Source organism: Salvelinus fontinalis, chromosome 37, assembly GCF_029448725.1.
Source record: "Salvelinus fontinalis isolate EN_2023a chromosome 37, ASM2944872v1, whole genome shotgun sequence".
NCBI classification, from domain to species: domain Eukaryota; kingdom Metazoa; phylum Chordata; class Actinopteri; order Salmoniformes; family Salmonidae; genus Salvelinus; species Salvelinus fontinalis.
The window spans coordinates 23,344,325-23,358,047 of record NC_074701.1 but is presented as its reverse complement, the minus strand read 5'-3'; the positions used below and the strand labels follow the sequence as shown (position 1 = coordinate 23,358,047).

Below are 13,723 nucleotides of genomic sequence, written 5' to 3'. Positions count from 1 at the left end.
CTCTCACCCACACTATCCCAGGGACTCCATTTGGCTCTCCCGGGAAGTTCCACCAGTAGCCTGGAAAACCTCACTCTTAGTGGAAAATGCCTTGTGTTTCGTGACAGATGGATAACTCTGGCTGGATTGAGTCAGTCCTAAAGTTAAACGTGAAAGACAGTCAGGCCCTGCTGTGACTAACCATCTCTCTTATTGACTTGTAGTGTTGCGGTTAACATGAAGGGAGGCAGACAAAAGGTAGAGTGATGTGATGAGTCAGCATAGTGACACATGATGATGACATAGAGGGCTACTTCATGAAGCAGGTTAACTCAGTCCCTCTCTACATTCTGACAATGTTATAGGGCTTAAATACCTGATGGGCTATTCATATACACACATGCAGGCTATATGCACACACACACCCACACACACACACACCCACACACAAAGACGAGTTTATTTCGTGAGCCAAATATGATCTCTGCTGACATGATCTTCTCAGTACAGAAGATGAATCCAGTCACGGCGACTGATATTGTCTCTCAGACAAATAGACAGTGAGAACAGGAGTCAGGACCATTCCTACTGTGACCCTACCCAGCGTGGCCAGGTCCTTTCTAACACAGGGCTGACAGCAGGCTTTACTGCTATAACCTCTGCTGATGGATGGCCTATAGCTAACAGAGAGCCAGAGAGAGAGACAGAGAGTGAGCGAGAGAGAGAAAGTCAGGCAGAAAGAGTGAGAGAGCCTCCCAATTGGCGCAGCTGTCTAAGGCACTACATGCTTGAGGTGTCACTACAGACCCGGGTTCGATCCCAGGCTGTGTTACAGCCTGCCGCAACCGGGAGACACATGAGGGGGCACACAATTGGTCCAGCATCGTCCAGGTTAGGGGAGGGTTTGGCCTCCTGGGATTTCCTTGTCCCAACGCGCTCTAGCGACTCCTTGTGGCAGGCCGGGCGCCTGCAAGCTGACTTCGGCTGCCAGCTGTACAGTGTTTCCTCCGACACATTGGTGCGGCTGGCTTCCGGGTTAAGCGAGCAGTGTGTCAAGAAGCAGTGCGGCTTGGCAGGGTCGTGTTTTGGAGGACACATGGCTCTCGACCTTCGCCTCTCTCAAGTCCGTAGGGGAGTTACAGCGATGGGACAAGACTGTAACTACCAATTGGATATCACGAAATTGGGGAGAAAAAGGGAGAGGAGAGAAAAAGAGATCCTCTTCACAACCACTAGGACTATATGACCTGCACACTACAGCAAATACTTCCTTTAGTCTCTTCCAGTGGAACAGATATGACTCAGGTTGAGAACATCTTTGTCTCAATGTGGGGGTGATTCAGTTTCAGCAGTATGACAGAGGAGGAAACAGAGGAAAAGTAGATAGGAAAAGAGACTTAAAAAAAGTTCCAATCTAGAACTTAAAAGGGTTCTTCGGCTGTCCCCATAGGAGAACCCTTTGAAGAACCATTTATGTTTCCAGGTAGAACATTTTACATTTACAATTTTACATTTGAATCATTTAGCAGATGCTCTTATCCAGAGCGACTTACAGGAGCAATTAGGGTTAAGTGCCTTGCTCAAGGACACATTGGTAGATTTGCACAGAGGGTTCTACAAAAAGGGTTATCCTATGTGGACAGCCCAAAAAAAACTTTTGGAACCCTTTTTCTCCCTAAGTGTACAAAAATAGAAGTGTCTCTTACCTTCACAGATTCTGTCTAGTCGTTGGCGTTTCACTTTGTGTTTGTCGGGCAGAGCCATGTTGGCACTCCTCTCCTCCTCTGTTCTCTTTTCCTCCTGTCGGCCAATCTTTAGGAAGCTAGCACTCTACCCAGAATTCCCCACGAGGCATGCCAACACACCACACACCTGTAAACACACAGAGGAAAAAGAAAGGTTACACACACCAATCATCATCAGACCCATCCAAAAGACAATCTAACATGTAGACACTAAATGTCAACATCTGTCCTTTAGAAGTACATTACTCGGGCCAAGCTTCCTGCCATCCAGGACCTCTATATCAGGCGGTGTCGGATGAAGGCCCTAAAAATTGTCAAAGACTCCAGCCACCCTAGTCATAGACTGTTCTCTCTGCTACCGCACGGCAAGCGGTACCGAAGCGCCAAGTCTAGGTCCAAGAGGCTTCTAAACAGCTTCTACCCCCAAGCCATAAGACACCTGAACATCTAATCAAATGCCTACCCAGACAATTTGCATTGCCCCCCATCCCTTCCTCCTTTACGCTGCTGCTACTCTCTGTTATTATCTATACATAGTCACTTTAATAACTCCAACTACATGTACATATTACCTCAATTACCTCGAGTAACCGGTGCCCCCGCACATTGACTCTGTACCGGTACCCCCTGTATAGCCTCACTATTGTTATTTTACTGCTGCTTTTTAATAAATTGTAACTTTTAAAAGTTTTTTTATAGGTATTTTTCTTAAAACTGCATTGATGGTTAAGTGCTTGTAAGTAAGCATTTCACTGTAAGTTGTATTCTGTTGCATTCAGTGCATGTGACAAATAACATTTGATTTGATTTTTGATTTGATTTAATGGAACAAGAAATGACAACACAGAGGGAAAAAAAGATTTCCAGAGTTGCTATTCATCTACTATGGCATTGTCACCTTCAAAAATCTTGATCACATTAAGGAACCAAGGGCTGGGGCGAATTTGGGACTATTATCTTTATTGTAAAGGATTGTACCCCGCAAGGACACATGGTGACCAGTAGAGGGAGTGCTATCTCCGAGCGCTGTGTAAAAATCTGACTGTCACGGCCAGACACCAAAAGCAAACAAAAAAAACAGACACATGCAGATGAGCGGAACATCAATTAACTCTCATTGGTCAGAGATTTCCCTGTTCACAGACTGATTCCCCTCTAAACCCTGAGGCTGAACACAGATACCCCACAGCAAACACAGATACAGACATGTAAACATGTGCTCTCACCCCCTCATACACATTTAGACTGGCAGTCCGATTCAGGTCTTTTTTGCTATTTTGATCAATCACATCAGATCTTTTTTTCTTTTTTTTCTTCTTTTTTTCTTCTTTTTTACAGCTGATCTGATTGAGCAAAAGACCAATTAGTGAAAAAAAATATCAGAATTGGGCTGCCTGTCTAAACGCAGCTAAAGACACATTACTACTAAGGCAGCGTTTCCCAACCCTGGTCCTCCAGTACCCCCAACAGCACACACTTCTATTGTAACCCTGGACAAACATACCTGATTCAACTTGTCAACTAATCACCAAGCCCTCAATGAGTTGAATGAGGTGTGTTTGTCCTTGGCTACAATGAAAATGTGTACAGTTTGGGATACTGGAGGACCAGGGTTGGGAAACACTGCCCTAAGGCACATGTGTCAAACTCTGTTAGTACACCAGGAAGAGTAGCTGCTACCCCTAATAAATACAAATACAAATTCCACGGAGGGCCGAGTGTCTGCGGGTGTTTGCTCCACCCTTGTACTCGACTGATGAATTAAGGTCACTAATTAGTAAGGAACTCCCCTCACCTGGTTGTCTCTTAATTGAAAGGAAAAACCAAAAACCTGCAGACACTCAGCCCTCTGCGGAATGAGTTTGACACCCCTGCCCTAAGGGTATCCTGTCACACTGTGGAATGTGGGTCAGTTACTCAGCAGACATGGGGACTGTCTCAGCAAAATATAGGCAGAAGGGGAGGAGGGGACCAAGTGAGAGGGAGAAATATGTGCTGAACTTCACTTTGAAAAGCCATATTAAAAAAGGAAGTAGAAAACAGGACTAATGGGAAACTAGCAGCATCAGCTTGCCAGGTGTGTGACGTGTAAAGTTAATCTCTCTCTACAGTGATTAGGTTTGACATTTAAACTCTGCACACACACACACACACACACACACACACACACACACACACACACACACACACACACACACACACACACACACACACACACATACACACACACACTACTCCAATATTTTCTCACTCCCACCACTTCACAGCCTTTCTCTTCCCTTTATCCTGATTACTGTCTCAGTAATCACTCCATCTCTCCATCTATTCATCTCTCTATCTCGTCATCTTTCTAATCACCCAGCTCATCTCATTTACATCCAAAGCGTTGTCTTGGACTCATAATAACCAGTGGTGGAAAAAGTACCCAATTTTCATACTTGAGTAAAAGGTTATGTTAATTGAAAATTACTCAAGTAAAAGTGAAAGTCACCCAGTAAAATACTACTTGAGTAAAAGTCTAAAAGTACTTGGTTTAAAATATACTTAAGTGTCAAAAGTAAATGTAATTGCTAAAATATACTTAAGTATCAAAAGTAAAAGTATAAATCATTTCTAATTTTTTATATTAAGCAAACGACACGGCACAATTATTTTTTTCTTTTGATTTACAGATAGCCAGGGGCTCACTCCAACAGTCAGGCATAAACTACATAATTTAGTGAGCCTGCCAGATCAGATGCAGTAGGGACGACCAGGGATTTTGGAAGTGCGTGAATTAGACCAGTTCCCTGTCCTGCTAAGCATTCAACATGTAATGAGTACTTTTGGGTGGCAGAGAAAATGTATGTATAAGTAAAAGCTGTCCAAAATATAAATAATAATGTAAAGTGCAGAAACCCCCAAAAATGACTTAAGTGTAGTACTTTAAAGTATTTTTACTAAAGTACTTTACACCACTGATAATAACCTTCAACCCTGTGTCCTAACTGATCAGGGATTTCTATTGAGGTATTGTGTGTGTCATATCTGGGGTCTCCCAGAGAAGCCATAGTGAAATATTGGCTTCTCTAATGCTGACAGGCCTGGCTGATGCGGCCCACGTGACTCACAGCATTACATTACATTACATTTAAGTCATTTAGCAGACGCTCTTATCCAGAGCGACTTACAAATTGGTGCATTCACCTTACAGCGAAGGGAGAGCTGTGACCACACTAGTCTGGAAAGGAGGGCATTTGTTAATGCAATATTCTCTCAGAAATTGTGCGACTAGTTTCTCTCAAATGTTTGTCCTCAGGGGTTGAGACCTCTCAACGTTTGGCTGCACTCGGGGGCTGCGTGTGCCTGAGCGTGTGGGTGTTTCAGTGAGAAAGACACAGGGGAGAGCCAAGCAGTAAAAACAAAGCCCACTTCACAGCCCTCTTCATTGTCGACAACATCAAAGAGCCATTCCAGATTCTGAAGTAAGGACTTGGAGAGTTAGATATTAGCCAGACTAGACGGGTCAAGCCTTCCTGGCTTTCCTTACAAAAATAGTTTGGCTAAAAAAGTTGAAAAAGGAAAAAATTCTGCTCTGTTCTTTGTCTCAGTGTCATCTAAAATCAAATCAAATTTTATTGGTCGCATACACATATTTAGCAGATGTTATTGCGGGTGTATTAAGATGAGAAATGTTGGAGTCTGGCGTATGTATAAATACTGTATATACAGTACCAGTCAAAAGTTTGGACATACCTACTCATTCAAGGGTTTCTTTATTTGTACTATTTTCTACATTGTAGAATAACAGTGAAGACGTCAAAACTATGAAATAACACATATGGAATCATGTAGTAACCAAAAAACAAATCAAAATATAATTTAGATTTTAGATTATTCAAAGTAGCCACCCTTTGCCATGATAATAGCTGCACACTCTTGGCATTCTCTCAACCAGTTTCATGAGGAATGCTTTTCCAACAGTCTTGAAAAAGTTCCCACATATACTCAGCACTTTTTGACTGCTTGTCCTTCACTCTGCGGTCCAACTCATCCCGAACCATATCAACTGGGTTGATGTCGGGTGATTGTGATTGTCATCTGATGCAGCACTCCATCACTCTCTTTCTTGGTCAAATAGCCCTTACCAGCCTTGAGGTGTGTTTTGTTGAAAAACTAATTATAGTCCACGAAGCGCAAACCAGATGAGATGGCGTATCGCTGCAGAATGCTGTGGTAGCCATGCTGGTTAAGTGTGCCTTGAATTCTAAATAAATCACTGACAGTGTCACCAGCAAAACACACCCACACCATCACACCTCCTCCTCCATGCTTCACGGTGGGAACAACACATGCGGAGATCATCCGTTCACCTACTCTGCGTCTCACAAAGACTGATTCACGCAGTCTCCTCTGAACAGTTGATGTTACCTCTGCAGCAGAAGTGACTCTGGGTCTTCCATTCCTGTGGCGGTCCTCATGAGAGCCAGTTTCATCATAGAGCTTGATGGTTTTTGCAACTGTACTTGAAGAAACTTTCAAAGCTTTTGTGATTTTCCGTATTGACTGACCTTCATGTCTTAAAGTAATGATGGACTGTTGTTTCTCTTTGCTTATTTGAGCTGTTCTTCCCATAATATGGACTTGGTCTTTTACCAAATAGGGCTATCTTCTGTATACCACCCCTACCTTGTCACAACACAACTAATTGCCTCAAACGCATTAAGAAGGAAAGAAGTTCCAAAAAATTTACTTTTAACAAGGCACACCTGTTAATTGAAATGCATTTCAGGTGACTACCTCATGAAGCTGGTTGAGAGAATGCCAATAGTGTGCAAAGCTGAACAAAAATATGAACGCAACATGCAACAATTTCAACAATTTTACTGAGCTACAGCTCATATAAGGAAATTAGTCAATTGAAATCAATTAATTAGGCCCTAATCTATGTATTTCACATGACTGGGTAGGGGTGAAACTATGGGTGGGCCTGAGAGGGCATAGGCTCACTCACTTAGGAGCCAGGCCCAGCCAATCAGATTACGATTTTCCCCACAAAAGGACTTTATTACAGAAATAAAAACTCAGTTTCATCAGCTGTCCAGGTGGCTGGTCTCAGAAGATTCCGCAGGTGAAGAAGCCGGATGTGGAGGTCCTGGGCTGGCGTGGTTACACGTGGTCTGCGGTTGTGAGGCCGGTTGGACGTACTGGCTAATTCTCTAAAACAACATTGGTATGGTAGAGAAATGAACATTCAATTCTCTGGAAACAGCTCTAATGGACATTCCTGCAGTCAGCATGCCAATTGTGCACAAAATTTGAGAGAAATAAGCTTTTTGTGCATATGGAACATTTCTGGGATCTTTTATTTCAGCTCATGAAACATGAGACCAACACTTTACGTATGTTGCGTTTATATTTTTGTTCAGAGAGGCCAAAGGTACGGTCCTAGAGAGATGATACATAGTGTCAGGTGACAGTGATGGTCATGAGCCTTCCCTGGGGTCACAGAGGAGGTGATGGCCAGGGATGTAGTGGAGCATTAACATATATAATACATGGGTGAAAGGTCATGAAACTATCTCTTTGATGGACACAATGTTAGACCCACTCCACTGAAAAGGCTGAAATGTCAACTCCGCTGAGGAGGTTGAAGGGTCAACATCAACAACGTTTAAGTGGAGAACTAACCAGGAGAGGGCCAGAGGAAACAGTCACTCAGAGGCCCTTGTTGAATACACTGGTGAGCTGTAACTCTAAGTGGACTTATGGAACTAAACAATTACAGGGGCTTGTTCTGACAGAAATACACAGAGGTACAGGCTGGGAAAATAGTGTCGACCCCCCCACACACAAATACAAACAAGTGTCCAAGCACACACACAAACACACACAGCCATACAGAAGTTTCCAAGCAAACACATACACTAAAACGCACATAGCCTCTGGGATTGTCCAAGTCCACTGCCAAGTGCTCAGCAACAATTTCCTGAGTGGGCTCACAGGAAGAGCTCTTTTAAAAGAGCTGAGAACCTGATTCAGGGAGAACACAGGTCTCTGGCCCAAAGAAAACACACACACACATACCCTCACACATTCATCACCACACCACTTTGGCTGTTTCTGCACTTTCAGCACTCCCCCTTCCCTCTTTTAACTAACACCCTACTAACTACCTCTCACAGTACCCCCAATACAGTCAGCCAAGCACAACACAGTAGGGATAGAATAACAAGAATGAACTGGGAAATAAGACAATACACACACACATCAGTGTCTGTTGGAGTTTCTACACTCTTAGAAAAAAAGCTGCTATCTAGAACCTAAAAGGCTTCTTCAGCTTCAGAGAACCGGTTGAAGAACCCTATTTGGTTCCCGGTAGAACCCATTGGGTTCCATTTTGAAACCTTTCCACAGTGGGTTCTACCTGGAACCCAAAAGGATTCTACCTGGAGCCAAAAAGGGTCCTCCTATGCCGAAGAACTCTTTTGCAACCTTTTTTTCTAAGAGTTTAGAGGTGCAGTGGTTTGTTTTGGCACCTTCACCGTTAAACATCTGACCGTGTCAGATCTCACACGTTGTGCTGGTCTGGCACAGGGGGCAGTTGTTTTAACCAGGGAGGTACTGAGCATGTGGATGTGTGGTCATGTAAAATCAACTACATGTAACGCACACACACAGGGGATATTGACATATAAGCATAAAATGGATACCATGATATAAGGCTACAAAATGGATGGGGAGGTCATGTGTAGTATCACAGATGCGTCTTTGTGACCACTATAAGTAATTAAGCTGGCTTTTGATGACAGTGACACCACGTTAAAAGATCCACTTGTGATAAATCATGAGTAGATAGGTCACCACAATTAATGGAGCAAAATGTATTCACTTTTATTCCCAAATTTTTCCCGGATTATGTGTTTAACAGGGAGATGCCAAATCTGAGAGAAACATTTCAATCTCTGAAGAGTGATATCAAGTTTTCTTCAAACTACTACACACTAAAATCTCTCTCTCTTCTCGCTCTTTCTTTTTATGAGAGACGTAAGATGAAAGCCAGCTGCCCAATGTCAGGGGAGACCAGGCACAGAAAGAAGTCTTTGTGAATATCAAAAAATTAGGTAGAGAAGGAAAGGAGAGAAAAAAAATGGTGAAAGCTAAACTACCCAGGAGGCCTAGTCCGTGTGGGCGATATTACAGGCTCAACGTGACACCAGACTTAGAGAGAGAGAATGAGAGGGAGGGAGAGAGAGAGAGAGAAAAAGAGGGGGGAGGGGTAGAAGGAGGGGAGGGTAGAATCTCGCGGGACTAGTTCTCCGTAGGAAACATCTAGAATGTCGGTGGGTTTGGACTATAGGTCAGTGAACACATCAGGAGGGATGAAGGATGAAATAAAACTACAAATATCATCCTGAACTACCAGGAGGTGTACACATGTAATATCCCCTTCAGATAGAGCTGTACTACTGAGAGACAGCAAGAAACCAATGACAAATGTGTTATATATACCTGTATATTCATCTAGCAACACCGTGACTGCTCAGTAAATTATGGAAAAAATGCATATTTGTTTGGCGACAAACTGATAAGAATGGCGCTGATGAAATGGTAGTTGCTATGAAACAGAGAAGGCAGGGGATTAGAGAAGGTGGTGTGGGGGGATTCTGGCCTACTATTGTTCATTGTCCAGAGTGCTGTTTTCTCCTCCTGTAATCAGAGACAGAAAACAGAGCTTCCCAGGAGGTATCTGTCCGGTAGAATAACTTCGTAGTGGAGCTCATGGAAACAACTGTTGTGTTTGCCAAGTGTGCCCACTCATAATTATGTGTATACTGTATGAACATAACTGAAGTGAGGATCCAGCAACCCCAGCAACGAAACAAAGACAGACCCATTTCTGCCCTTTCAGAAGTATCCTTACTATATGCTACGGCATTAACAGTTGAGAGAACAGTTTAAACTTGATATATCCGCCTAGTTAGTGGTGAGTGATATTCCTGAAAGTGCAGGATGGCAGAAAAATAAAAAAGAGAAAAGAGAGAATAGAAAAGGCAGTAAGGAGGTTTCTATCTGGTCTCATTAAATGGAGGTAGTTCAGGCTCAGAGGGCCACGTAAAGCTGTCATTCAGACCAGTGATTTAAACCTCTCTACTGCCTCCAATCCCAACCACTATATGCTTCCAATTACTGCTCTCCTTCTCTGTTGCTCTCTTCATCATCCTCAATCTCTCTCATTCTCCTTGTCCTGTCAGCATCTGGCCACATCACTCCTTTTATTTCCTCTTTGCTCCCCTGCATCCCTTTTGCATTTGTCCCTCTCTCTCCCCTTTTCTTTCCTCCATCTTTCAACCCCCTTCTTTCTTTCTTTCTTTTTGACAAAGTGCTCTGTCCATCTCTCGTCCTCCCCGTCTCCTCCTCTCACGATTCTAAATGTAATGGGACTGCAGCATTCAAACTGCTGACTCGGGCTAATGCGCAATTTTCTAATAATGCCTGTTCGTTTAAGTCACACAGGAAATGCATAATGGTGGCATTATTTTGTGCAGCCTGTTAGGTCACTAAATCACTGACGCCTGTTTTTCCTCAGTGCAGCTTTTACGACTAATAAACTAAAATAAACTGTTCCATGAACACTCTCCTGAGAAAAATGACATTTCCACATGCCTTTTTAGCCAACGCAGAGTGAGTATGTTAACTAGATGTATTCACAGTTGGTGCTATTCAGAAACCTGACAGATGGACGCTGCATAGCATTACACCTTGAACTGCTAGTAAAAGTCCTGCACACAGATCTCAACCATACTGTAATCATGGCTGTGTAACTAACATGCAATGTATGTACTAAGATTGAGGTGGAGCTGATTGAAAAGTACACACACATACACACCAAGCTAGATGACAGGTGAGAAGCTGTGCTGTCGATCATGACTTTATTACAGTTATAAAACCTTCCTGGGTTATTTTCTTCCAGAGCATTTTCCTCACTGTCCACACTGTCCTGCTCATAGGAGCATCATGTGGTTCAGTCTACAGCCCAGCACTTGAATGGTGGCTAACAGTGCCTGGTTAAACCCTGAGCAGAGGAGATATTCAAACCCACATCTCTTAAAAGTCACCAGGGGATAGGAGGACAAGGGAAATTCTTTGAAGCTTTAGTATAGAGGCAGTCGACTTGACCCAAGGGGTCGTCCGCTTAGGCTAAATGAAAGGGCAGAGGAGAGAACTGTGCACCACCAACCTAGATGAATACCAACCAACCAGCCATAGCCATGACGAATCTCCACACTCTGACTTCCTGTTTCCTTTGTGTGAAATGATTCTGTCAGGTTCAGCCGGGCTGTGAGAATGGCAGCTGATGCACAGCCACAAACATGCAGACAGACAGACATGCCGGGCTGGGGTCTGGGGATAAGGTTGGTATAGCTCCAGGGAGGGAGGGGTGGGGGAGTCTGAGAAAAACAGCCCAGCAGAGAGGTGCTAAGGCTGGGGAGGGTAACTCTGAGAGGAGGGTGGTGCTGGTGCTGATGGAGGAAAATCAGTGTACCATGAGGCTGAATCATTTGTATCCACTTACAGTTTGTCCAGCGCTGTTTTGTTGCAGCCTGAAAAGAGCTTGATTCAGTGTCTAAAGGCTTTGTTTCAGCTGCACCTGTAGTTGAGTGCTCCTATTTATCTATTTCCTGGCATAATAGTGTGTGTGTGTGTGTGTGTGTGTGTGTGTGTGTGTGTGTGTGTGTGTGTGTGTGTGTGTGTGTGTGTGTGTGTGTGTGAGAGAGAGAGAGAGAGAGCGCGTCTTTCTCTTTTTGCTGGCCAGTTGGCGGAGTACACGCCCTCTCTCCAATAGTGTGTATTTGCGCGCCGGTGCGTTCCTGTGTGTGTGTTCATGCATATGTGTGTAGCAGAAAGAAGGTGTGTATTGTGGTGGAGAGCGTCAGGGCACAGTGCCCTCTCAGTGTGAGCGTATTAATGAACCGCCGTGTAGCAGGCAGGTTAATTACACTGGAATGCTTCCCTGACCAGCGACAGAGGCTGAACACAACAGATACCACATAGAATGCCACATAGAATGCCTGGGAAAGACAAGGTGACCTTTAACCACAGACAGACTGAGATAAACAGCAACAGAGATAAAGTTGGAGTGAAACAGAGAAAGAGCAGACAAGGACACAGGCTTTGAAAAGTGTGAAGTGATTGAGAAATAGAATGTCTGACAAAGTTGACAAAGGTGAAAGACAAAGAGAGGATAAGAAAAATGTATGATGAATTGAGATAAGAGTGGTATTTCTGTAGTCTCCCTTTCAAACAAAAATCTGCTGAATTGTTTATCTTCCTTTGTCCTTATCAAATGATCCAGGAAAGTGACTCTGGTTCATACGTCATGATATTACTCGTACAATAACAACACTATAGAAATCCTTTCCCCAGTCTGAAAGTGTTTTTGACTAGGATTAACGACCTAGCTAAAGACACTAACAACCTTGTGCTTGCTCCTAACAATTTGATTGACATTATAGGTCATGTTACAATTAGGATTGGGCGATATATCGAATTCATTTGAATGGATGTTTTAGCACGATGTTCTGAATGCCTGTATTGCAAGAATCATTTTTGGGGGGTTGATGTTGTTTTTATGAGCGTTGTCTTTTTGGTCTCGTCTCCTTCGGTCCTTCTGTGCTGTGTGCACTGTGCACCTTCCCACTCGCACAGACACCAAGCTACTCCCCCTGCCACTGACAACAACAAACACGAAATGTCACTTCTTCCTCTCTGACAACAAGCAGTTTCAACTAGGCTTGGGCGGTATCCAAATTGTCATACCTTCATACCGACCTTGTGCCATACTGGGATATTTCATATATTGGGCTCCCGAGTGGCGCAGCGGTCTATGGCACTGCATCTCAGTGCAAGAGGCGTCACTATAGTACCTGGTTCGAATCCAGGCTGTATCACATACAGCCTGGATTGTGCACCGCCCTATGGGGAGTCCCATAGGGCGGTGCACAATTGGCCCAGTGTCGTCGGAGTAGGCCGTTATTGTAAATAAGAACTGATGTGCCTAGTTAAATAAAGGTTAAATAAAAAAAATATTGACACTAAACTCAAGGGGTGCTGTTTTCAAACCCCACAACTGTAATCAGAAGGTTAGCAATGCTAACAAGTACATGTATAATCCCATAGAGAATGCTAACTAAATGCTAATGGGTGCATTTTGTACCGTTTCAGACCTAAACTATATATTTTTTTTAACCTTTATTTAACCAGGAAAAGCCCATTGAAACCCAGAGTCTCTATTTCAAGGGAGACCTGGCCAAGAAGGCAGCAACCATCAATACATTACAGAATTAAAACATACAACAATACAACATGATCCAGCCAAAAAAAGCATTTACACTCCTCTGTAACAGAGTCTCCCATCAAAATGTTTAATTCATTCAGTGGCACTAACACATCTACAGTAGATGAAGCATGGATTGTAGACTATTCTATGCCTCTGGTGCACAAGATGAGAAGGCAGTCTTGCCTAATACTGTAAATGTCCTGGGGAATTTAAGTAGCAACCACCTAGCAGATTGGGTATGGTAACTGCTGGTTACTACCTGCTGGTTACCATCTGTTGCTGACAAGTGTATGAAATCAAGCACACAGCCATGCAATCTCCATAGACAAAACCTAGCACTAGAATGGCCTTACTGAAGAGCTCAGCGACTTTCAACGTCGTCCGTCATAGGATGCCCCCTTTCCAACAAGTCAGTTTGTCAAATGTATGCCCTGCTAGAGCTGCCCCGGTCAACTGTAAGTTGCGGTTATTGTGAAATGGAAACGTCTAGGAGCAACAACGGCTCAACCGCGAAGTGGTAGGCTTCACAAGCTCACAGAACTGGACCGGCGAGTGCCGAAGAGCGTAAAAATAGTCTGTCCGAGCCTCCTGAGTGGTGCAGCGGTCTAAGGCACTGCGTCGCAGTGGTAGAGGCGTCAGTACAGACCCGGGTTCGATCCCAGGCTTTGTCGCAGCCAGC

General features: G+C 43.8%; 1 protein-coding gene across 8 annotated transcripts in view; it reads right to left on the bottom strand.

Moving 5' to 3' along the window:
• The window catches only part of LOC129836388 (C-terminal-binding protein 2), a 107,282-nt gene that overhangs the window by 76,924 nt on the left and 16,635 nt on the right, over nt 1-13,723 (bottom strand). For all 8 annotated transcript variants that reach the window (XR_008756653.1, XR_008756654.1, XM_055902476.1 and 5 more), the window contains exon 2: nt 1,686-1,851. Coding sequence is in view for 6 of the 8 variants with exons in the window: in XM_055902476.1 (XP_055758451.1) it covers nt 1,686-1,743 (58 nt within the window). In the remaining 2 variants the exon portion in view is untranslated. The remainder of the gene's footprint in view (nt 1-1,685; nt 1,852-13,723) is intronic.